This window comes from Prinia subflava, chromosome 2 (assembly GCF_021018805.1).
Source record: "Prinia subflava isolate CZ2003 ecotype Zambia chromosome 2, Cam_Psub_1.2, whole genome shotgun sequence".
Lineage (NCBI taxonomy): Eukaryota > Metazoa > Chordata > Aves > Passeriformes > Cisticolidae > Prinia > Prinia subflava.
In genome coordinates, this window is record NC_086248.1 from 65,312 (window position 1) to 88,945 (window position 23,634).

Consider the following 23,634-nt stretch of genomic DNA (forward strand, 5'->3'; position numbering starts at 1 on the left):
GGCGCGCCTCAGCAGCGCGGCGGGGCCCGAGGCGGCGGCGCTGCCAGGGCCCGCCGGGGGCGGCTCCGCGCGGGCGGCGCGGCGCTGACGTGGCGGCGGCACCGGCACCATGCGGGGCGGCGGCAGCGGCGGCGGCTCGGTGAGTGTCCGCGGGCTTTTCAGCGGTGCCGCCGGCGGCTGCCGCGGGAAGCCTGGCTGGTCCGCGGGTCACCGCGAGGTGGGCTCCGACGTCGGGATCGGGAAGCGAGGCGGCCGCCGGCGGGGCTGTGCGGCGCGGCCCGGCGCGGTGAGCGGCCCTGAACGGGCGGCGAGCGGGTCGCGCTCCGGGCTCCGGGGGAGCTGCGGCGGGAGCGGCTCCTTCGCCCCAAGGCCAGGCCCCGAGGCCTCGGGCCGGGCCCGGTTTTGTTCGGCCCGGGACCGGGCAGGAGCCCGGAGCAGGGCGCTGCTGGAGCCGGTGGTGCGCTTTGTCCGAAAGGCCTTCGTTGCAGGAGGACGGAGTTCCTGGAGTGTGCGGCCGGGAGCGGGAACGTGGGGCTGGAACAGGGAGCTCCCCAAGGGATACTCAGGCCTCCCGCGCCTTGCGGGGCCAGTCGGGGCCCGCAGGATGCCCGGGGGCCCTGCTGGCCCCTTCATCACCTGCAGTTTCCGTATCAGCCTCCTCACCTCGGGGAGTCTCCGTGCTGTGCTCATGCCGGGCTGGAGGCTGCGGAGAGCCCGTCTCCAGCACCAGGCCGTGTTCCCGCTCACCGGAATGGCCCACAGACCCTGAGCAGACAGAATCCACCACTGCCCATCTTTCCGGGCTCGGGGCCGCTGTTTCACTTTCTCTCAGCTGTGCAAGGAGGGTGGCTTTTTTGTTTTCCTTACGTCCAGCCCTTGGGCGTTCCTGCACACACTAGATGTCTGTTCTTTAAGTGGGAAGTAAACTATATAAATGAAAAAACACACAAAACTTAAACACCAGTTTCTATAGATGTTTCCTTAATAATTGCTGTTATTAACGTCTCAGAAAGCCTGACAGATCGTTTTCACTCTCCTTTTTTGTTGCAGATCCTTAACTGCCACCAAAGTTCTTCATACTAATCTTCACTCTTATGCAAATTTTTTTAGTTATAAAAACTCCATGAATCTTGAAACACATGGTATATTTGTCAGTCATTTCAGTTCTTCTAATTGTAGATTAAGCGAGGGAATTGCAGAAGACTCTATCTGCCTGTTTATTAATTTTTATCATTGTAATCTCATAGCCCTGATTTTTTCTGCTGCTGATTAGTGAGGCTTCTACACATTTTGAATGTGGAGATTTCCCAGGCAGTGCTGTTGACACTACTCTTTTGGTGTAAATAATGCAAACACAAACATCCAATTGACTTTACTTCCAAAGGAGACAAATTTGGTTGTGAAGTCATTGTGAAGCAGTTGTGAATTTTCTCTTGCTGCTTCCTTAAAACATTTCCATGAGAAGACTGGGGCTGGAGGCTCAAGGAGAGCCTGACACTCCGCAGGCAGAGTTTAATCATTCATGTATTGGTATCAGTGCCTGCTACTGAACTTCTTAGCTGATGGTTGGGGTGTCTCTCACTGTTGATAGTGTCCATCACATTTTTCTATAAAGAAGACAGGTAATTTAGCCATTTCTTTTTTCTTATGTTTTCATTTCTCATGTGTGTTTGTTTGTTGTGTTTCATTGGATTTTTTTGATTTTCTTTTCCGGGTTTTTTGTTCATTGGTTGATTGTTGTTGGGCTTTTATTTTTGTCTTCCAGTTTCTTAGCCAGTTCCTGTACATGGCAAAATACTATCTTTGTTCCCTAGGTTACAGTTTTGGTATTTGGAAGAAGGTGGTGGTACATAAATGTCCACGCACTAGGAGCAATGTACAGCAAATGAGTTGTTCATACAGACTTGTAAATGTACTTTTATGAAGATGTGTTAGATTACATGTCTTAATAGGAGCATAGCAAGTCATAAGTGACAAAAACCCCTTTGTTTAATAAGAAAAAAGATTCTGTGATGTGCATAAAGTGAACATCTGGGCAGCTGATGGAGTATAATAAAGGGAGATATAAAATAAGGGCATGAAGGAGACTAGAGACAACATTCTTGGCAGGGTAAATGCAAGAATTACTTCATTAAGGAAAAAATAAGTACTGTGTAAAAACTAGCAAATCAGTATCTAAAATATTTGTCATCAAGTGGTTAAGTATAGGCAGAAGACATAAATGGGTGAATGCAGTGGAGATAAAGCACACTCCATCCCATCCCATTGCAAGGGGAATGGTTAGCTTTCATATGGGGAGTGTGGAGGGACTCATCCCTGGTTTGATTTCAGTTCCAATTCAGCTGGAGTTGGAAAGATTAAGAATTTCCCACTGCAGAAAGCAGTGGTTTGTTTTCCAAGGGTGGTGTGTGCACATCCTCAAAGTACAGGTGATTGTGCTTGGCTGCACAGTGAAACGTGCTAAAAGAAAACAAATGATGCTGCTAATGTGAATTGTTCTGCCTTGCTAGGACACCAGGACTGGCCATCACAGTCAGCAGAAGCTCAAGAAGTCTTTGGGAAATAAAAAGTATGTAAATGGTTTTTTGTCTAGTTTGATTGAGAGCAAGAAAAAAACTGAGAGAATCGTAGTGGAAAACTATATCTGGTCTTTATAAATATTCTGAGTTTTAAGAGTTGCAGCAATTTTAATTAGTGTGTTGAGAGTCTCAGCTGATTTCACTTATTGGTTTGTAAGAAAAGTGCTTTTCTGACACTTCAGTGTGTATTAGCTTTCCTTTTTTAAGGATTTTAACATTGTGAAGATAAATATTTTAAGTCCAAGACCAAGTTATGCTCTGGAATCTATGTATTTTGGGTGTGAGTGCCACTTAAAGACTTTAATTTGAGAAATCCTCTCCCCGTGCTTCTGCAGTACCTCCTGAAGCATACTATGTAATGACCTGACCTGGTGCCATCAGTGTCCCCCCTTATTAATTGCTGGATTGATGTGTTAAAAGGTGAGCTCCACAGCTCAGAGCATTAACAGAATTAATGTACTGAATGGTCATTGCAGTCATCACTCCAGTGATCTAGTTATTTCAGTTGGTAATTGTAGTAACAGTGGGATACATTGCAAAATGTTTCTGTTCTCTCTTTCCTCTGTACATAAATGGTACTTGCCCAGAGAATAGATATTCTGTGTTTCTTTGACACCTCATTGAGTTTGCTTGTATAGGAAAGGAGATGTCCAGACATTTCAAGGCTTGAGAAAAATACTTTGGAACAGTGAAGCAAAGTTCCTTCTGACATCTAGGAAAAAAATAGAGTGCTGCTGATTAGCCTAAAGTGGTCTTAATGGAGTTGATTTGTAGGATATACTGGAAGATTGTCTTCACTGCTGAAAGCCTCGCTAGTTAAAATTCTGATTGGCATGAAATCTTCAATTGTGTGGTGCCTGCCCTGACTCTGGGAACAGAGACTGAAGGAGATCTTGCTCTTTGTGGGATGGAAAATATCTCTTTTGTACTGGTGGGCTGCAGAAATATTTTTATATTCCAATGATAAATGCTTATTTTTAAATTAAGATTCACTTGTGCCTGCTTCTAAAGTTGAAAGTTTGACGTAGGAGGAATATTTTTTCTGTTCCTCTTGAGAGCTTACTAATGTCATTATCAAAAAGATATACTGAAAAACAACACTGAGGGTGCTTTATCTTGCTGGCATTTTACAGTTCCCAAAACTCAGGAGATTTAGTGAACTGTGAGATTAATGTTTAGAAAACTTGGGAGCATGAAAAGATGTTGTCTGTCAAGCCTATTGTGATTGTGTGTATATATATCCATATAAACAGGAATTCAACTTGATGTTTTCCAGGTCTAAGCAGCCTGAGGAGGTGGAAACTGCAGTTCTGGGGGTGAACAGTAGCTATGATGACACAGCCACCAACATCTCTGCCTCAGCCAAGGGCCCAGTGAATGGGAGTGCAGAGCCCAGGAGCAAGCGCACCATCCGCAGGCCTGCGTACTGGTTAGAAATGAGAGGAATGAAAAACAGTGTTAACAAATCTGCAGAGAAAAAAGGTATTTATCACTGTTGGCCCAAGGCAAAACTGGTTTTCTCTCTGGTTCTTCAGTGAGAGGTTAGTTTGCTCCCGAAAGACATGCTGCAATTCAGCCAAAAATTACAAACGTGCTAGTGCTGCTCATGGATAGAAAGAAATGAACTTGTGCCGCTGCACAAATACGGGTACAGTTTTCTGACATTACACAGTTCCTTTTGAGTGACTTGTCTATTAAAATAATCATTCTGTGGCTAAACTCTGTTCTATCAGTAGAAGAGATAAGAGTTACACCAATCACATCGGAAATAAGCTTCAAGAGCTTTAAAAATAGAACCATCAACACTAAAGATGTGGCAAAGGGGACCATTCAGCAGTATTTGGGATTAGACACAGCTTTTGTGGTTGGTAGATTGTTATTTTTTAAGGATGTCTTTATTTTCTCACATTTGTCAGTTATAATTGTCTGATTTGGAATGGTTTAGGTCTTAGGTTGTTGTAGGAACATTCAGATTTCTTGGCCTAGGAGCTGTTTTCCAAACTTCTTGTGTGGCAGAGAGTCAAAACTTCAAACTTCTTTAATGCACTTCGTTCTTACCTCTAAGTCAGGATACATATTCAGTTCTATTGTGGGGAGAGGCAAATTCAGTAGATTGATAGAAGTGAGATTGCTGTAGCTCCACCCCCAGGTCCAGTCAGTAGCAAGGCTGAGTGAGTATTCCTGTGGGAACAAACACAGACATACAGCAAACATAAAGAGGAGCCACGCAGATCAGCGTTCACACAAACAGCACCAGCAGCCTCCATCCTTAAAATACTCAGTCTGCTCAGTATCTGGCCTTTGGATCCCAGTCTCCCCAGTTGCTGGTCCATGGATGTACTGGCCCCTGAGGCCCGCAGAGCAATGCCAGTGGTGGGTGAAGACCTCCTTACAGAGGGGCTCATACTCACAGACCCTGCTTGGTGTCAGACATGACAAGATTTGAATACTGACCAGTCACCTATTTACAGGCAATTGTTCTTTGCTATCCTTTTACACCTCTGTTTTCCCACACTTGGTCAACCTCAAATCGGGTAATTCTCTCCCTTTTCCTCCCTTTGATACCACTCCTAAACATTCTAGTCTTGTTTTATCCTTTAGTGTTGTGTAATCCTGAATTGTTCTCCACTCAGATCCCAGGTTCTGCATAACCCCAGGCAATAACACCACCTCTCCCTTCTCACTGTTCCCCCCTTCTGAAGGGTGATTCACAGGGGGTCCCTACTGACTTATCCTTGTCAGGAAGGACAGACCCAGGAGGAAGCTGTCTGTTTCTTAAAGTCTATAATTGGCGTTCTCTGCCTACCATTGTGCTTCTGTGCTCATCTGTATTTGTGGAGATAAGTCTTTGATAGGCTTGGGAGTATTCATGGCAGGTGTGATGTTATTTGGGTTTCTGTATGCTCCTTTTTGTGTGAGTGCAGGTAAAGTTTTTATGATGTCCCCTAGCACTTTGTGTCTCTTTTCCTGAGGATTATTTTTCCAGGCCCTACTGTGGCACTGTTTCCTCCATGCCTGCTGTATCAGGGTACTGTGGGCCAGGGAGTGCCTAAAAGTTGCTGACAGAGAAGGCTGTGTCTGATTCACTGGTGTCCAGGTGCCTCACAAGAACTACTTTGGTTTTTTGACTAAGAATTGACTAGAAGGATGAGGCAGGAGTAGACTCAAAGCTGTTATCCAGACTGAATACCGAGACTGAAGCATATCTGTTCTTACTTATCAGGAGAAGTACTCTTGAAAGGCAAGAGGAAATCTGAGCAAAGGGAAGGCAAAGATGTTAAAGACTCTCCCAAGAAGAAGCAGAAGATTTCGGGTAATACAAATAACTTGTAATTCCTAATTGCAAGCCTCCAGGTACTTCAGACTTCTCTGCCCAAATGACATCTTCTGGAGTCTTCAAACCCTATTTCTGATTCTGAATGTTTTGTTCTAGGAGACCATTGACTAGTGTCTGATTAATCAGTGAGAGGTGATCTAATTTCAGTCTGTCTTAGAAGTCCAGCAAAGGGAGGGAGGAAGGGAATTACGGGAAGTATAGGGCAGTCTGCATCATTTCAGTTTCCCAAAAGGTTGTAGACTAAATAATCAGACACCTTGCTTGTAAACATCTGGAGATTGAGTAGCTGATAACAGCAGTATGGGTTTGTTAAGAAGAAATCAAACCCAAACACTTTTTTTTTGCCACAAAGGCCAAGGGGAAAAATGCCTGACATGACAGGTCTTTCACTCCTGCAAAAGGTTTGTCAGTCAGTGGTTAGGTGCAAAGGAAGGTGTACAAGTGGTGCAAGTAGGAGCAGGTGACACAGAAGTGTACCTCTGCCGTCCAGTCTTGCAAGGATGAGGTTAGGAAAGCCAAACCCAGCCTGGAGTTGAATCTGGCAAGGGATGTGAGCAGCAACAGGAAAGGATTCTACAAGTACATGAACAGCAAAGGGAAGACCTTTGCTCTGTCCCAGGGAACAGGGACAGGACAAGAGGAAATGGCCTCAAGTTGCACCAGGTTGAGATGTGATACTGGGAGCAATTTTTTGTCCCAGAAGAACTGTCCAGCCTTGGCACAGCTGCCCAGAGCAGTGGTGGCATCCCCATCCCTGGAGGGATTTGAAAGGCATGTGGATGTGGCATTTGGGGACATGGGTTAGTGGTGGCCTTGATGGTGCTGGGTGAACTGTTGGACTTGATGGTCTTAGAGGGCTTTTCCAACCTAAACCATTTATGATTCTAAATCCCATGGGGCCTGACAGGTTGCACCGAGAGCTGGCTGATGTCATTGTGAGGCCACTCTTGATTACCTTTGAAAGGTCATGGCAACTGGCAGAGGTTCCTGGAGGCTGGAAGAGAGAAAATATCACTTGTATCTTCAAGGACAGAAAGAAGGAACTACAGGCTAGTCAGCCTCACCTCAGACCCTGGGAAGCTAATGGAGAGATTCATCTTGGAAAGCATTTCCAAACACATGAACGACAAGATGGGGATTTGGAGTTGTCAACATGGATTCATGCAGGGCAAATCATGCTTAAATCAACCTGATAGCCTTCTACAATGAGGTCACTAGCTTGGTGAAATAGGAATATAGAAAGGTGGTTCACCATCTGTCCCTATGTTCAATGCTAACTATTGTTTTTTGTCACCAACGACTTGGAAGGATGTAGACAGCACAAAGCTGAAAGTGACAGCAAGTGTATTGGAGAAAAACCTAAAAATTAGTGGTCTTGTCAATAGAGAAACAATTTTAAAATAGGACAGAGAACAGTGTAAAATTAAAGATTATACAGTTTGGGAAGGAATACTTTCACAGCTGAAAAACAAAGAACAGCCTCCCAGGAGCAATGCTTTAGAAGAGGATTCAAGATCTATAACAGATCAAAAGCTGACTACGGACCAGCAGTGTCGTAGGTTTTTTTAAGAAGGCAGATGTTAGACTGAGAGCTTTGAGCAGGAATGTAGACGTTGTGAAGTAATTAGACACATGAAGTAATTCTTTTGCTCTAAGGCAGAGTCACCATGGAGTGCTGTTTCCAGGAGCAGGCACTGCTGTTCAGGAAATATGTGGGACAGCTGAAGAGGACAGGGAGATGAGAGCAAACAGCATAACCCATACTGAAACAATAAGAGTTTTTTAGTCTAAAGAAGACAGGAATGAGTAGAGAAATGAGACTCTGTTTTGGTTGTCATCAGATGGACTCAGCCAAACTGTGCACAGAGGATGTTTCAGTGTGAAGACTTCCCATCACCTGAGCTTTCTGTATAAACAACCATAGAACTTACAAATATTTGGGTGGGACTAATGCCTGCCACTTACAAATAGATTTTGAAAGGGAGTAGGAAACATAATCTTGACATTCCTTTAAAAAAAATAAAGCACTGAACATTTCTGAATAACTTTGAGACAGCAGACCAAATAGCAGCCTTCTAGCAAAGCCTTTTCTAGCAAAAAAAAAATTGTTTTTTATTGTAACAAAACTAGCAGAACTGAGTCTTCTGGCTTGTCTTGTTTGTGTTATAACAGGGAAAAAGCAGCAAACTGGAACAAAACAGAACTCCAGAACGAAAAGCGACTGTGTTCAGAAAGAACCAGAAACCTATGACACAGGTAAGAAGAGGCAGTAGCTAAACATTGTCTGTGAAGCAGATAAAAGATAAATGTGATTCTAGGATTTGAATCTGAGCAACAGATGTGTTTGTGGTGTTTCCATTCAGTAGTTCACTTTACTGTTGATGAAGAAGAGCTGGCTGCTGTCCTGGCACTGTGTCAGTACTGCAGAGCAGGAGTGAAACTGCCTGAGTGTAGTTCCACATGCTCTTGCCATTGCATAATGTAATAGTGAATGGAGAATCACTTTTTGAGCTGAACAAAAAGCCTGCTAAAATAGTTGCAGTATTAAAGTCATAAAATATTTATAGTTTTTACTCAGCAGAATATGTGTGCAGGAAAAAACTTGGTAGCTGTTGCTGCCAGATCACCTTTTTCTGGGAACCAGAGACCCAAGCAGTCTGTCCTACAAAAATGAAATTAGCCTTGATTCAGTGAGTGGAATGACTTGGTATTTGCAGATCACAGCAGTCATTTAACACCCCAGTTTTCTGCCAAGTGCTCTTTGATTCACAAACTTTTCCCCCAGTCTACTGGAGAGGGACAGCCTGGACCTGTTATTACTGGGAAGAGGACAGGCTTTGGATCTTGTTCTGGTAAGAATTCAGGTGGATGGTTGATAAACCACTTTCTTCCAGAACCCATTTCAGTAATTTATAATCCTTGTGGATTATGCCAAACGTATGCTTCAGATTTCACAAAGAGGCCAGAAACTGGAAATCAGGGCACACAAGATGCTTTTCCCTGGCTGTTGAGTAACTTAACCTGGTGCTCTGTAGCTCCTTTTACTATGAGAACACTTTTGCCAAAAGAAAAGTTTACTCAGCATGCTAAAGTAATTGTGTGACAGAAATTAACAAAGAAGTGTCCACTGGTCAAGTAGAAGAACACTCCTTGCAAGGGAATGGAAGGTTGAAGAGTGAAATGCTCTTTGAAAAGCAGTGATGTGTGCCTGTGACACTGCACACCCAAAGCTGTGAATAAGCTACAGGTATTGAAGTGCAGATGGACACAAGTTTGGTAGCTTGTGACCTGTTTCTTTTTAGAGCTCACTGTGCACTTTGAAGGAGATAAAAAAGAGATCTTGTGTTAGCACTGGTGTTCTAAACACTGTGTTTTGACAGGTAGTATGGAAGAGCAGTGGTCTTTAGAGATTCAGGACAAAGGCCGAGTTACCTGCCCGACATGCCGGGCTGTGGTGAGGAAGACTGTAGAAGGACTGAAGAAACACATGGTAAATTGCAGGAAGGTAAGAACACGAGAGATGAGCAATGGTTCCTTTGCTCCTCTGCAGCTTACTGATAGAAATGCCTGCCTGTTTCGTGTTGTATTTAAAACCAGTTTCATCTCATTGTCGTGTCCCTAAGCAAGAGTCCTTTATACATCTGTAAGAACAGTGCTTGATGCTTCTTGCCCAGCTTTGATTGAGATTTGGGGTGGTGAACAAAGGTGTTGTTATGTCATTGTTCCACTAAATTTTAGACTCCATAAAATCTATTCTTAAAAGGCAGTTACCAGGCCCAAATAAATTGTTCTGCTCTCCTGCTCCTTTCCACCAAAGAGTTTTCCACTACTTTGGTTAATTTACATTTAAATGCACCATGTTCTTGTTTATTTCTAGGAAATGTTCACATGTCATCACTGCGGGAAGCAGCTGAAGTCTCTAGCAGGGATGAAATACCATGTCATGGCTGACCATAACAATCAGGTAACACAACTGCTGTGCATCTGAAACTCCTACAGGCAGAACAGGCTTTGGTCCTTTCCTGGTACACACTGAAACAGAACATGGAGTGGATTTTTCAAGTGTTGTAGCTGTTCAAATCTAGTCTAACTATTATTCTTCCAGTGAGACTTGACATCTGAAAAACAGTAGAATGTTGCCAGAGATGATAGGCATGCAACACCATAGAAAGAGGGATGAATTTCTGTTTAGGCTGGTAATAAGTCACACATAAAAGGCATTCCCAATCAGAAGGAAAAAAATTAAGATGCAATTTTCCTTTGCTAGAAAGGAGGAGGTTTTTCTACATCCAGAGCAGACTAGATTTGAGGTAAAATAGCAGAAGCAGCAATTAGTTCTCATCTCTACTGTAAAAATACTAATCTAACACTAGATTAGTACTAATAGTACAATCTGCTTTTCCTCTTTGCTCTTACTTTAAAGAAGGCAATGTCTCCTGTTGTAGTTGTGAAGAATAAGAACTGTTGAAAAGGTCATTTGGAAGTTTGTGTAAAGTTCAGATAATTCACTCTGAATTATTTTGCACAGTTCTCAGTACTGCAGTTTCTGAACCTACAGCTGTATTAGTCAATTATGCAGGTCAGGGATCATGTTCTGGCCCTGAGGATTAGGTCTGTCACTGAGCTCTATCTTTTTACTCAGTCTAGGTGTAATATTAGGTAAAGCAGGAAAAAATACACAATAACCATCAGAGAGAGAATAAAGAATTTGAGCTGCAGTTTAGCACAGCGAATAACTGTTACAAGCAGTCTGCTTCACTTTAGTCAAGCTAAGTGGAAACAATAGGACCAGTAAATGTTTAAGATGCATCATTTTCAGTCAGTTTACTCCTTTTAAAGAGAATTCCTCTTTGGTTTAACCCCAGCCAGAGCCAAGCCCCGTGCACTCGTTCACTCTCTCCTCCACCTGCAGGTTAGGGGAGATAATCAAAGTGAGAAAACTGATGGGTTGAGATAAAGACAGTTCAAAAGATAAAGCACCTGAGCAAAGCAAAACAAGAAGTTCACTCACCACTTGGGCAGGAAGGTCCAGGCATCTCTAGGACCACAGGGCCCCATCACACATAACAGTGGCTTGGACAACAAACCCATTGCTCTGAATGTCTTCCTCCTTCTTCCCCCAGCTTTGTGTGCTGAGCATGATCCTGCATGGCCTGGAACATCCCTGTGAGCAGTTGGGGTGGGCTGTCCCAGGTGTGTCCCCTCCCAGCTGCTCGTGCACCCCCAGACCACTCGATGGCAGAGCAGTCCAGAAGAGCCCTTGGTCCTGTGCAAGGCTGCTCAGCCATAGCAAAACCATCTCCACACTGTCAGCCCAGTTCTCAGCACAGATCCAAAACACAGTCACCAATAGGGTGTGTAACTTTCAGGCATAACCAGAACAGGTTTAGAAAGTGATCATTATAGTAAATACATGTCTGTAGAATCGTCAGTTGCAGAGATTTAATTAGAAACTTTCCTGCCCCATTGTGTTGGGTAGTGAATTCCCTGTGAGAAGAGCTGTCAATGCTGAGCATCCTGTGTTTTTTGTTCATCTTTCTGCTGTGCTTTAGCCAGTTGTGAAGGAGGGAGAAGAATTGGATGAGCAGCTTGAGCGAGAGCGCCTTCGGAAGGTTTTGAAGCGAATGGGAAAACTGAAGTGTACAAGGGAGGTAAGCTTGTGCAAAGTGTACCTTAAACAGCACTGAATGCATAAACATAAAACATGAGAGTGCTGTTGGGCATGCTCTGGTGCTGGCCAAAGCAAGATATGTTTCAAGATCCCAGCTATGCTTTTAAGACAGAGTAGCATAGAATAGTTGGGGTTAAAAGAGGCCTTTAATAGTCATCTCAATGCCAATTCTTTGTTGCAGATTTTGTCTGCCTGAATAGACTAACATTAAAGTTTTCTACCTGCCTGTCTGCCCTGTCAGGATAAGTGATAGTACTTTGGTCAGCAAACTGTGGATCCTGTTCACACTGGATGTGTAATCCCTTGAAGAACAGTTTTCTTCCATGTTTTCCTTCTGTGTTGACAGGGCTGCTCAGGCAGTTTCACCAGCATAATGGGATACCTATATCATGTTAAAAAATGCGGGAAGGCTCCTTCCGAGCTGGAGAAGATGGCTATGAAGTGCCATCACTGTGGGAAAGCGTACAGATCAAAGGCAGGACTCGTGTACCACCTCCGAGCTAAGCACGGCCCGGTGAGTGCGCCCTGCGCTGCCTGCCAGGGGCTGTGGTGGGGCTGCAGCCACTCAGACCTGGGACACGTGTGGGCTTTTGTCTGCTGCTTTGTTGGGGAATTACAGTTCACAGATCTTTGCATTTTTCCTGCCCTCGGATTATTTTGTCCTTGATAGTTTCTTTCTAGCAGCAGCTGCTGCTTGTCTGTGACTAGGATGAAGTTTTTAGTATTAAACCAGCATGGCAGCAGTAAATGACCTGATTTTGGCTCCATGGAAGAGTGATGCTAGCATAACTCATGAGATGCTTTCCTTTGCTCTTCAAAGACTCACACTGGAGCAGAACGGGCAGTCTTGTTGTCCATGAGGGTTTTACAGTGAATGATGGAATACCTTTCAAGACTAGCAACTGCATGCAGCTCTCTGCTTGAGCCTCATTGCTGTGATCCCTGTGGGCAGATCTCACATTGCATTTCTGTCCTATGTCTGTGACAGTAAACCACAGCTGCTGCAGCCTATTTATGAGGGATTTGGCAAAACATTTATTCCCAGTATTTAGTGTAACCGAAATAGGAAGTAGTGAAAGAGGCTGACATTTTTGGGCCTTCATTGCAGGTCACTTTCCTCCATGAGGAGAGAAAAACAGAGAACCTGAAAGAAATGAAACGGGAGCAAAACAACACAGGCAGAGTTCAGAGGAGATCTGCAAAGGTGGCAATCTACTATCTCCATGAGCTGGCAGGAGAAGAGCTGGCAAAAGAGTGGCCCAAAAGAAAAGTTCTGCAGGACTTGATTCCAGATGACCGGAAGGTACAAGGCCTTAAAAATGCTTTATAGGGTTCAAGTTTATGCCTCCACATCTGATGAGTCAGGAACATAACCCCATGTTTATGGCACTGGAAAGCAGCATGTTGCATGGGGGATTGGGTTCTGCTCTCCCTTGTCTTGGATTCCAGTATTTCTGCAGCAGCACTTGCTGTGCTGTGAGTGTTTTGTTCAGGCAGGCTGTAATGACTGTGAAGTCCCATTGCTGGAATTCTCAGGGGGCACAAGGAACGTGGACAGTTATGGGCATGATGTTGCTCACAAGTGATAGGCTCAAGATTACTCCTGCCATGCTGTAAGGCCTCAGCAATCCTTCCAGTCTCTCATACATGCTGTGGTGTTTCACAGTGTTTTAGACTTTAGAGTTTCCAGTGGAGTCTTTTAGGCTGTGAGTGAAACACAAGGGACAATGATGCTTTATGATTTCAGTGGGGTAGGTACATTTAGAGGAATTCTGGTAGTCAAGGCAACAGGAAGTTTCAGGTTCTGATATTGTGGGGGTTTTCCAGATTCAGTTATGTTTCTAGAGAGTTGGTGACAGGAAAACATTGATTATTAGGAGTTTGCCTGTTAGAGTAGGAGAAGAGATAGCACTTCTGTCTCGGCCTAGAAGAGGAAATTCTGTGTAACCAGCATTACTTCCAGCTGTCATTTCCATCTTTGTCTCAGCTGAAATACACTCGTCCTGGACTGCCCACGTTTAGTCAAGATGTGCTGTGCAAATGGAAAACGGAGATAAAGATGTACCGAAGAGTCCATTGCCCAAATCAGGTAATCCTTGACTGTTTCTAAAGCCCCAGAGGGGGCAGATATCAGGTCTGTATGAGCCAACAGCTTCCCACAGCCTTGACACTGCAGTTGGTCTCTCTGTGGGACACAAACCCTGCTCCATCTCAATATGGTTGTTCAGTGTAATCAAGACTCTGTTTAGTCTTGAGGATGTCTGGGAATGCTCCCTTTGTCCTTTGCATCAAAATGCCCTGGGGATGATCCTTTTGGTAATTTATGAACACTTGAGAGCCATAACTTGGTGTCAGGCTGGTACAGTTTTCTCATCCAGGTGGGCAGTTGGTCCATTTGGAGGTTTGAATAGTGGAAAAATATCGGGCCCCTGCTTTTCTATCTAAATCTAATCGTAGAAGGAAGGAGTAGAGGTGGAAATACAAGAGTAATGAGACTTTGTCTGGCACAGCACTTAAGTTTTCTTCATTGCACAAGACAAGCTTTAAGCCTTTTTCAACCTGGCCTTGAGCATTTCCAGGCATGGGGCAGCAACAGCTTCTCTGGGCAGCCTCTGCCAAGGCCTCACCACTCTGACACGGAAGAATTCCTTCCCAGTATCCCATCTAGTCCTGCCCTCTGCCAGTGGGAAGCTATTCCCCCTTGTCCTGTCATTCCAGGTCCTTGTCCAAAGTCCCTCTCGGGCTCTCTTGGACCCTTTTGGGCACTGCAAAGCTTGGTTTCTTACAAAGCCTTGCAGCAATCACCATCAGATCCAGTGAGAGCAAACGGCCCCATTGGTGGAGCCATCTCCAAGGGGTGCATTCTGTCAGAGAGCCCAGGGTCAGTGGCAGCTGCCCTCTGGCTTTAGTGTATGGATGATGCCTTCCCCCTACCCTACCCCACCCCCAGCACTCTCTCCCCAGTTTTCAGGCTAGCATAATTTCCAGGTGTCAGAATTGCAGCACCGTGTTGTACGAGCAGCTGTCCCCAGAGGGCAGCTGTCCCCAGAGGGCAGCTGTCCCCAGAGGGCAGCTGTCCCCAGAGTGCAGCTGTCCTGTCACCAACAGTCACCCAGCAGCGTGTCTCACTCCTGCTTCCTGTTCTGCAGCCTGGGCTGAGCGCTGAGCACAGGGTGGTACCCCAGGAGTGATGCCTAAAGCTCCCCGTGGGATGGGCCTCTAAAGCTGCCCATTAACTGAGACCAGGGATGTTGGATGCTGTGCTCCTGCCCTGTGCCCCTAGAGACATGAGCAGTGCAGGAGGAAGAAGTGTCTTGCACCTGCCCTGTGTGCTCTGCTTGAATTTTTTCTCTGTTGCACTGCAGGCAGAAAGCAAACTATCAATTTAGTCAGGCTGTTGATAGAGCATGAGTGTAACTGTCGCAGGAGTCTCTTTATTATGTCCAAGTGTGCCCAGAAACTGGAAATATAAATGCTAAGCTTAACGAAAACTTAACTTTTCTAATGGTCTTTTTACCAGAAGCTTTCTGGCTTCTTCCTCTCTTTTGCACTTTCGGGATTGCCCTCCAGACGTAATAATGCTTTATTGTCCAGGAGAAAGTGATTTCTTGCTAGCATGTTGTTCACATGTTTGGTTTTTCTTACTGTTTCAGGGTTGTGAATCTGTGTACGGCAGTGTCTCAGGACTCAAGTCTCACCTTGGCACGTGTACTTTGGTTGGTAGCCTTCCTCTTAATAGCCCCACTGTCCCTGTCCCTCTGAAAACCCTTAGTTCAAGCTCTTGTCCTGCATCTGCTAATCTGAGATCATCACAGATCATGGATTCACAGAATGGTTTGGCTTGGAGGGGATCTTGAAGATCATCTCATTCCAGCCCCTAATTTAGGTGCTCTCCTGTGTGCTAAGGAGATTGCCATTTTAAACAATACTTGGGACCAGGAGGAAGCACCTCAATGGCATTTTAATGACACAGCAGTTCCACCCGTGATTTCACAAGAGCAGCTTTTCCAGGTGCACTGCTGCAGACCTCACAGCATCTCAGAGAGCACCCCCGTGCTTTGTGGGCACAACTGCTCGCTCATGTCAGTGCTCCTGTAGCTAAAGCTGTCTGGTGTGGATGAGAGTTTGTAGTTTTTATTGCTGGGTTCTATCTGAGCAAGATTCAAATGAAATATATAGGTTTATCAGCCTTCTGGTCCAGCAACTCCTGATGAAATATTTTGTTTGTTTGTTTGTTTTAATGGCAGGGAGACTTTGTGGCTGGTAAATACAAGTGTCTCCTGTGTGAGAAGGAGTTCATTTCAGAGAGTGGGGTCAAGTATCACATCAACTCTGTGCACGCTGAGGTAAGGCAGCAGAGTGGAACTCAAACCCCAGGCTGTTGGGGGTGAGGACAGTGTCTTAAGAAGAAAATGCTGGATGTGTGCCATGTTTTACTTTTTCTTTGCTCACTGTTGGGAACTGGGTCCTTAAACATAGCTGGCCTTACATGTTAGTCTGGGGAGCAAGTGTTGTGTGATGTCACATGCCTTGTCCCAAGCTGCTGCTGCTCTGTTCAGCTCTGCAGCATTTCCTGTGCCCTTTAATTGGACAAATGTCAAATCAAATCTGAATCCTCTGAGACAGAGTGACACCTGAGGAGACATATCAAAGAACAGAGCATTGTTAGGCAGTTTCCTTTCCAGATCTCACATTTCAGGGAAACCTTGTCCCACAGCACAGCTATATTGTAAGCTCTGATAGGCTTTATCTGGTATTTCCAGCACCATCAGTACCAACCTGTTGCCTTCTAAACCTGCAGGACTGGTTTGATATGAACACAACGACCACCAAAAGCTTTGAGAAGCTGATGAAAATTCGCCAAAGGGAAGAGCAGAGGAAGCAACGGAAGAAACGTCCTTTGACCAGGGGCAGAAAGAAGAGAGCTGGCACCCTGGCTGCCAAGAAGCTCCCCACTGTTGGAGCTGAAAAAACGAGGAGAAGTAAGAGAGGTTGTCCACAACGAGTGGACAACGAGAGTGCAAGCAGTGAGGAAGGGGCACCCCAAGTTGCACAGAGAGCTGAAATTCCAAAAACCAGCCGCAAGCGAGGCCGAAGCAAATCCCTAGAAGATGAGAAGGAGTAGTTCTAAGGCTTTCAGTAACAAGCCCCACTTCTGTCAGGCTCATAACCCACAGCACTAATATAAGCAAGTGAATGTCTTTGGGACTGTGACTCAATTCTGCGGGTGACTTTGACACTGAAACTTCTGCATCTGGTCAGTTGTGAGGAATACAAACCAAAGCTGTGGTGCAGAGGCTGCTTCTGCTGGCGTAGTTCTTTGGACAGTGGCACTAACAGTGCACCCAGTGTGATTCCTGCTCTGGTTGCAGTCTCGGTTTGGTCATACTAGTTGCTTGTTTAGTGGTTTCCAGTACAGCAAGTGTCTATTTTGTCATCTTCCTCTGATATGTGAGATCAGGGTTCTTTTTTACAATTCTTCTCATAAGGGACTGACTAGCAGAATGTTTAGGTCTCTTCAAGGGGGAAATCCTTTCTTGTACAGGATGCACACAAACTAAACATGAGAACAGTGCTGTGCAGAATGCAAGGACTCCAGCTTGCCCTGTCATTCTCCTGTCTGTTTTCAGCAAGGCTGCCACGAAAGAGACCTTCTCAGTGTTTTCTATCCTGTTGCACAAGGCGCTGTTTCATACACCAGTGTTCAAGCTCAGCACCCACCAGCAGCGTGTCTACCTGGACGGGATGGAAAGTCATTATTACCCTTGTCAGGAACCCACTGCTCCCCTGGCATCTGTTTCCTGTAATGCTGGACAGTAAAGATGTAGAAAGTCTTCCAGTGCTGCAAGGGCTGTATTTCCCCAAGCCCTTTGGAGATGCAGCAGCCTTTCAGAGCCCCAGTAACTCATGTACTGAGGTGGCCTTGTGTGCCCTCTGAGCCCGCTTGTTTCATGCTCTCGTGGGAAACCCTGCAAGGCCCTGCATCCCTGCATGAGCAGCCTGCTAGTGCTGGGAGCAGGTTCCATGCAGCTGCCTTGCCAGCCTGTGGTTCTTTGTCATGCCAGTGCTCCCACAGTGTCCTTTATCCCCTCTCAGCAGACACCACCTGCATTCTCTGACATGACCTGTTTCTTTTCAGTATCACCTCTCTGTGCAAATGAGGTGAATTGGCAGTGGTTTCCCCATGCAGAAAAGGTTAAAAGAAGAGGGGTCATTGTTTTAAGTCATGTGTCAGCATTGTCCCTGGATCATAAGGAATAATATCTTCCTGTTCTCCATGAATCATAGAAGGTGAAGGGATTGGGATGGACCTTAAAGATCATTCAGTCTCACCCCCCTGCTGCCATGAGAAGGGACACGTCCCACCAGCGCAGGTTGCTCAAGGCCTTATCCAGCCTGGCTGTGAACACTACCAGGGCTGGGCCATCCACAGCCTCCCTGGGCAACCTGTTGCAGTGTCTAAATGCAGCAGAAGCTAAAGGAGCTAGCAGGGAGCAGCAGCACAGGCAGTCCTGTTTTTCAAGGAATGGGGTTTCAAGGATTTCTCCAGAATCTCTGTTATCCAAAGACCCACTGTACCAGAAAATTGCAAAATTTGCACTGTCTGACAAAGTTGCTGGTGCCGAAATTCACAGGGAAGCCTTTGCAGTGCCTGGGGAATAGGCAGGTTTGTACATGTGTGTTAGTACCAGCATGATCATATTGTTCTTGACAGGGGCAATACTGTAGGGTCAAGGTGGTCTCAAGAACTGCCTTTGGAACCAGGTGCTGCTGCATTTGCAAGTGTTGTGCTGAAAGCAGACATGTGGACTGTGCAGGGTGTGTAAAGTCTGCAGTGAGACGGGCAAGATCAAAAGACAGCAAAATAAAATGTCACCACTGCAAGAATGTGGTTCCTTGTCTGTTTGGTGTGTGGTGTTCTTGGTACCATCCCTCCTCACACAGCACACCCAGCCTGCCTGCAGGCTTGTCCAGCACTGGCCTGCTCAGTTGTCTTCACAGTTTCTCTTCAGAACTCCACAGCAGTGTGCTTGGAGCAAATGTTCACTATGCTCCCACTCAGTACAATAAACCCAGGAATTAAAGAAGGTTTTTCATAGTGGTTTTCAGTCTAGAGTCCAGTTTCCTATCATTTGTGAGTTACTAACTAGACCTGCTCTCTAGACATGGATACTCTGACCTCTCAAAGCTTTTGTAGTTATTTTAAAGGTTTTGTAGTTATTTCAGTAACACTCCTCCACATACCATGGCAGGGGGGGAAAAAAGCATTCTCCAACACTCCCTCCCTGTCCCTCAGCATTACAGCAGGTTGTTTGCTGGATTGGCTCAGGGTGGTGTGAGGGGGTGGCACTGCTGCCAGTCCCCTGCGTGTGAGGAGAGAGCTGCACCTGCATCCTGCTGTGGTGGGGCTCTGCTGCCCTGAGGGCAAGGGGTTCAGCAGAGAGGCAGAATCACTCCCTCCTCTGCTGCCCACACTGCTGCAGAGGCAGCCGTGGATACTGGTGGTTTCTGGGCTGCCAGTGCACATGGCCAGGTTGTGCCCAGTTTTGTTATCCCCAGGACCTTGTCCACCAGGCTGCTCTCCATCCATGGATTCCCCGGATTCTTCTGGATGCCATCCCTCTCCTCCAGCCAATCAATTGCACCAAGCAGCTTGGAAGAAGACATTACATAGCCTGGGCAACAGCCCTGGAGAAATGCTGTCCACTGGCCCAGCAAACTGGTCCTTGCTGTTATCAATTCTGCTTGAGCAAGTACATATTTAGAAAGATCCAGTTTTGAAGGAATCAGAAGTGGTAAAAGAGACCAGCTAGTCACTCAATACTTGTTGCAGTGATTCATTGTACTAAAAATGCTGTTTCTTCTCATCAGAACTTGTTTTCATTTCAGCCTCTATATTCCATACTGCTGAGTCCTGGTAACTGAAATAGATTTATGGTATCAGACATTTCTTCCTGCATATTTGTAGTCATTAATTCCATACATAATTTGCTGTATGAGCTAAAGAGGCTTGCTAGTCTCAGTCAAAACAGGTTTTTCTCTCTTTCTTTCTTTTCTGTTGTGCATTGTTCTTTGCTGACATGTTGTATATTGATTGGTGTGTTTTTCACTTTTTAAGTCCAGAGAGATGAACCAGGAACCAGCTGCAGTATTCTGTAACAGTCTGGTTTATGTAAGATACAACGATAACCTTGCTCTGCTCTCACCTACCTCTTTTTGTCCTCAACTCCCTCACTACACTGTTGATACTCGCTTTTACCCTATCAAGCACATTTTTCAGTTGTTTTGCAAATGCCTCTGAGAACTCATCTCTTTGTTTCTAAAAACTCAACATGATTTAAGGCCAGACGGCACATGATGAACGCAGTCTGAAACATTGTGGTGTATTTCACAGAACTGTTCTAGCAGAGACCTTAATAACTATGTTTTGTACAGTAATTTTTCCAGGAAGCTTGGTTTTAATCTGCAGATTTTCTCTGTAATTGTTATATAATTTCCTTAACATTCGTGATAAAGATGTTAAATAGCTGCGGACTCTGGGATTCTCTAGGACAAATCCTTATTTACAATTATTTAATATCAAGCATTTAATGTATTCCACTGATGCTTGTATAACATGTGGGGCCAAGAACAAGGCCTTAGAGAAATTTATGATGTCAACAGCTACTTTTACCTAAATGGACTTGTAATTAATTAAAGAATAATATTTACAGAAAACTCTTCTCTGTGAAACCACGTCAGCTGGGTCTTACTTATGGTGCCCTTTAATGTCAATTGTTGGTATGTCTGGGAGATTTCAGACTAAGCTGTCTTACATTCATCACCCAACTTGTATTTTTTTAAGTACTGGCACACTTAATCTTTGGGGGCCTGGAGGGTTTGTTTTTGGTTGTTTTTTTTTTTTTTTTTTGAGGAGAGAGAATATATTTTGGTTTCAGAGTTGTTCAGTTGTTTTGTTTTTTCTTAATCCTCAAGGATTTCCCCATTGTTCCAAGATTTGTTAAAAGTCATTAATAATTCAGTAATTTTCATGAGATCACTTACCATCCTTCCCTGCAAGTTATGCAATGCAGTAGCTTTAAGGTTTATGCTCTTTTAATAATGCCAAAATGTCCAAAACAATGGAGCTGTTCTGTTGAGAGGGGACTGTGACACGGGGCGTGCTTCACACAGAGACATCCACTGCAGCTCCTGCTCCCTGCCTCATCCCCGGAGCACTCTGGTGCTGTGGCACGTGGGGGTAACAGCAGTGCAGTCGTGCACTCAGCTCTGTCACTGTGTCAGGCTGGGGCACATCCCCTGAGTTTATCACCTCTCTGTGGGTAAGGACACCACAGCGGTGCCAGGCAAGCTCTTCCAGTGCTTTGCTTTCCTTCAGTGATATTACCTGTAAATCAAATGTTTCCCTGGGCTGCTGCAGGTGTCTGGGAGTAGCTTCTGGAGCAGTCTGGTCCTAGGTGCTTGCTCTGTGACCTTCATGGCAAGTGGAGGGTTAATGTCCTCCTGGGATGCTGTGTAATGAAACCAGCACTAAGCATGACATTATTTCTTGAAGTGTTGCTTGACTCTGAAAGCCAGCTGCCTTCAAAATTAAATAGGTCAATCTTATTATTAAAATACAGTGGAATGAGAGGGAGATTGGAGGGGCGGTGGTTATATTGGACAGCTCTGCTGAGACATTAATTAGCACAGTGTCCTCTTTTGTGCATGCTGTATCAGGTCCAAAAACCCATCTGAATTACACTCAAAGGTCTTCTAAATCAGAAGCTTTTGTTTTCAAAAAGTGCAGTTGCATTTCAGAAGCAAGCTTCTGTCTTATTTTGGAAGCAGGTACCAAAAGCCAGGTGATTATTCAAATATAGCCTGCACTGAACCATAGAATGAACATAACCAGAGGCATGGTCCCAGTGGCTGCCTGGGGAGACAGACCCAAAGTAAAGGTTAGGAAAATCACAGCCAGTGCTGTCAGCTTTTTTCCAGTTCTTCCTCATTGCCACGGAGGCTCTTGGCCCTCTGTGCCACTGCAGTGTGGGCTGGTCCCTCGTCTGCCTTTGGCTGGCCCTGCTGCCACCGGGCACGGCCACAGGCAGGCAGGGCTGCCCCAGCCAGCACAGGTGGCACCTGTGGTGCCGTTTTTGGGGACAGCTCCTTCCCCTCGTGAGAACCAGAGCTGCCCATGCAGCAGTAAGGGTTACAGGGAGGAGGAGGGCTCATGTGCAAATGGGAGACAGACTTCATCTGATTTAGGTACTTGGTAAAGAGGTAAACCTCAAAAGGAGACTTTTCCACACAGAATCATGGAATGCTTTGGGTTGAAGGGACCTTTAAATGTTAACTAGGCCATGGCCCTGCAATGAGCACGGTTGTCTTCCACCACATTGGGTTGCTCAGAACACCACCCATCCGGATCTTGAATGCTTCCAAGGATGGGACAGTCACCACCTCTCTGGGCAGCCTGTATGTGTGTCTGGCCACATTCATTGTGAAAAACTTCTCCCTGACATCTAATCTAAATTACCTCTCCTTCAGTTTAAACCATCGCTCCTTGTTCTATTGCACCAGGCCCTACTGAACAGTCCATCCCTGTCATTCCTGTGGGTTTCCTTTAGGCCCTGCAGGGGCTCTCAGCTCTCCCTGGATCCCTCTCTTCTCCAGGTGAGCACCCCTGGCTCTCCCAGCCTTGCTTCACAGCAGAGGGGCTCCAGCCCTCAGAGCATCTTCACGGCCTCCTCTGCTCTCACCCCAGCAGCTCCATGTACTTCTGCTGAGAACCTCAGAGCTGAATATCTTCAGTTAGATTTTGTTGAAATTGCTACTGGAATTTCCAAAAAAAATTTGCCAAGGCCCTGGACCTCTTTAAAGAGCAAGGCTGCCATGCATTAAATAGGATGGTTGTCTTGTTGAGGGCCAGAGGAAGCATTTGGAGGAGACATTTGGCATTTTCAGGGGAGTGAGGCCACTGGGGGAATCCTGCAAGGATTCACATTAACACCGGAACATTCAAAATGTTTCCCTCATGATACAGGAAGTAAATGGGCACAGAGTAAAGTCAGGTTTGAGGATTGCATGGAGCAGTAAAAATTAAAAGGTAACCACAAAGAAGTGCTGAAACATCTTAGAATACTGAGTGGTTGGGAGATGAAATGGCAGATGAAATTCAGTATTATAAAATGAAAGGGCCTCAGTAACATCTATATATTGCCCTTGCAGCCCCTCTAAGATGGTTTGCATTAGTGTTCAAAATGGGGATATCCTGAAAACCTACAGGATTACTTCGTAACTTCTTACTGCTGAGCTCCTTCCTCATCAAAACATCTTTCCATGCCTAATACCTCAAATACCTCTCATCAAATACCATCTTTCAAGACAAACTCCAACCACCCTGGCCCTGGCCCCTGCCTCAGAGCTGCTGCTGTGCAGAGCACAGGCAAAGCAGGGAGGACACTTCAGCCTGGCTGCGTCAGCACCTCCCCACTGCAGGGACAGGGCACATCCCTGACACAAGTGGCTGGCTCAGAGGTCTGAGGCTGGTCTGCAGAGCTCCCTCCAGACAGGGTGGAGGTCCATGCCACCCAAAACAGGTCTGGTCTCTCGTGTTGTTGGCCAGCTCTCATCACAGCCACTTTGAGGCAATGACTGCCCCAGAGCAGCCCCTGGGCAGCACAGGGAGGCTCCGTGGCACCACAGCCCTGCCAGGCCTGCTGCACACGTGGCTCTTGCACAGGGCTGCCCAGACAGTGCCTTGTCCCCCTGTCCCATGTCCCTGACAGCTCCCTCTCCTCTGCCATGGAGATCCAGGCATCACACAGGTTTTCCCTCCTTCCCACGCCCCCCTGGCTCTGCCCCTGGCCCTGTGGGGCACTGCAGGTGGGCCCAGCACCCGAGCAGGGACGTGGCACAGCCAGGCTGGCTCCAAGCACACGCTCTCCCTTTCTCCAGGAACTTCGTCTCTGCTCCCAAATGATGGCAGCAGTCACGCAGTCAGCACGAGCAAACACAAGGAGCAGATCCCAGCGCCAGTGATGCAGCTGGCAAATTACTCTGGC

The 23,634-nt window shown here is 45.8% G+C and overlaps 1 protein-coding gene across 1 annotated transcript; it reads left to right on the forward strand.

The window, feature by feature from the left end:
- ZNF512 (zinc finger protein 512) lies at positions 1 to 19,231 on the forward strand. The gene is made up of 14 exons (XM_063421744.1): positions 1 to 139; positions 2,511 to 2,569; positions 3,856 to 4,061; positions 5,803 to 5,892; positions 8,089 to 8,172; positions 9,297 to 9,421; positions 9,794 to 9,880; positions 11,469 to 11,567; positions 11,934 to 12,101; positions 12,696 to 12,890; positions 13,575 to 13,676; positions 15,241 to 15,303; positions 15,835 to 15,933; positions 16,389 to 19,231. The coding sequence occupies exons 1-14, from the start codon at positions 110 to 112 to the stop codon at positions 16,710 to 16,712; spliced, it is 1,731 nt and encodes a 576-aa protein (XP_063277814.1). The 5' UTR covers positions 1 to 109; the 3' UTR covers positions 16,713 to 19,231.
- Positions 19,232 to 23,634: the final 4,403 nt, after the last annotated feature.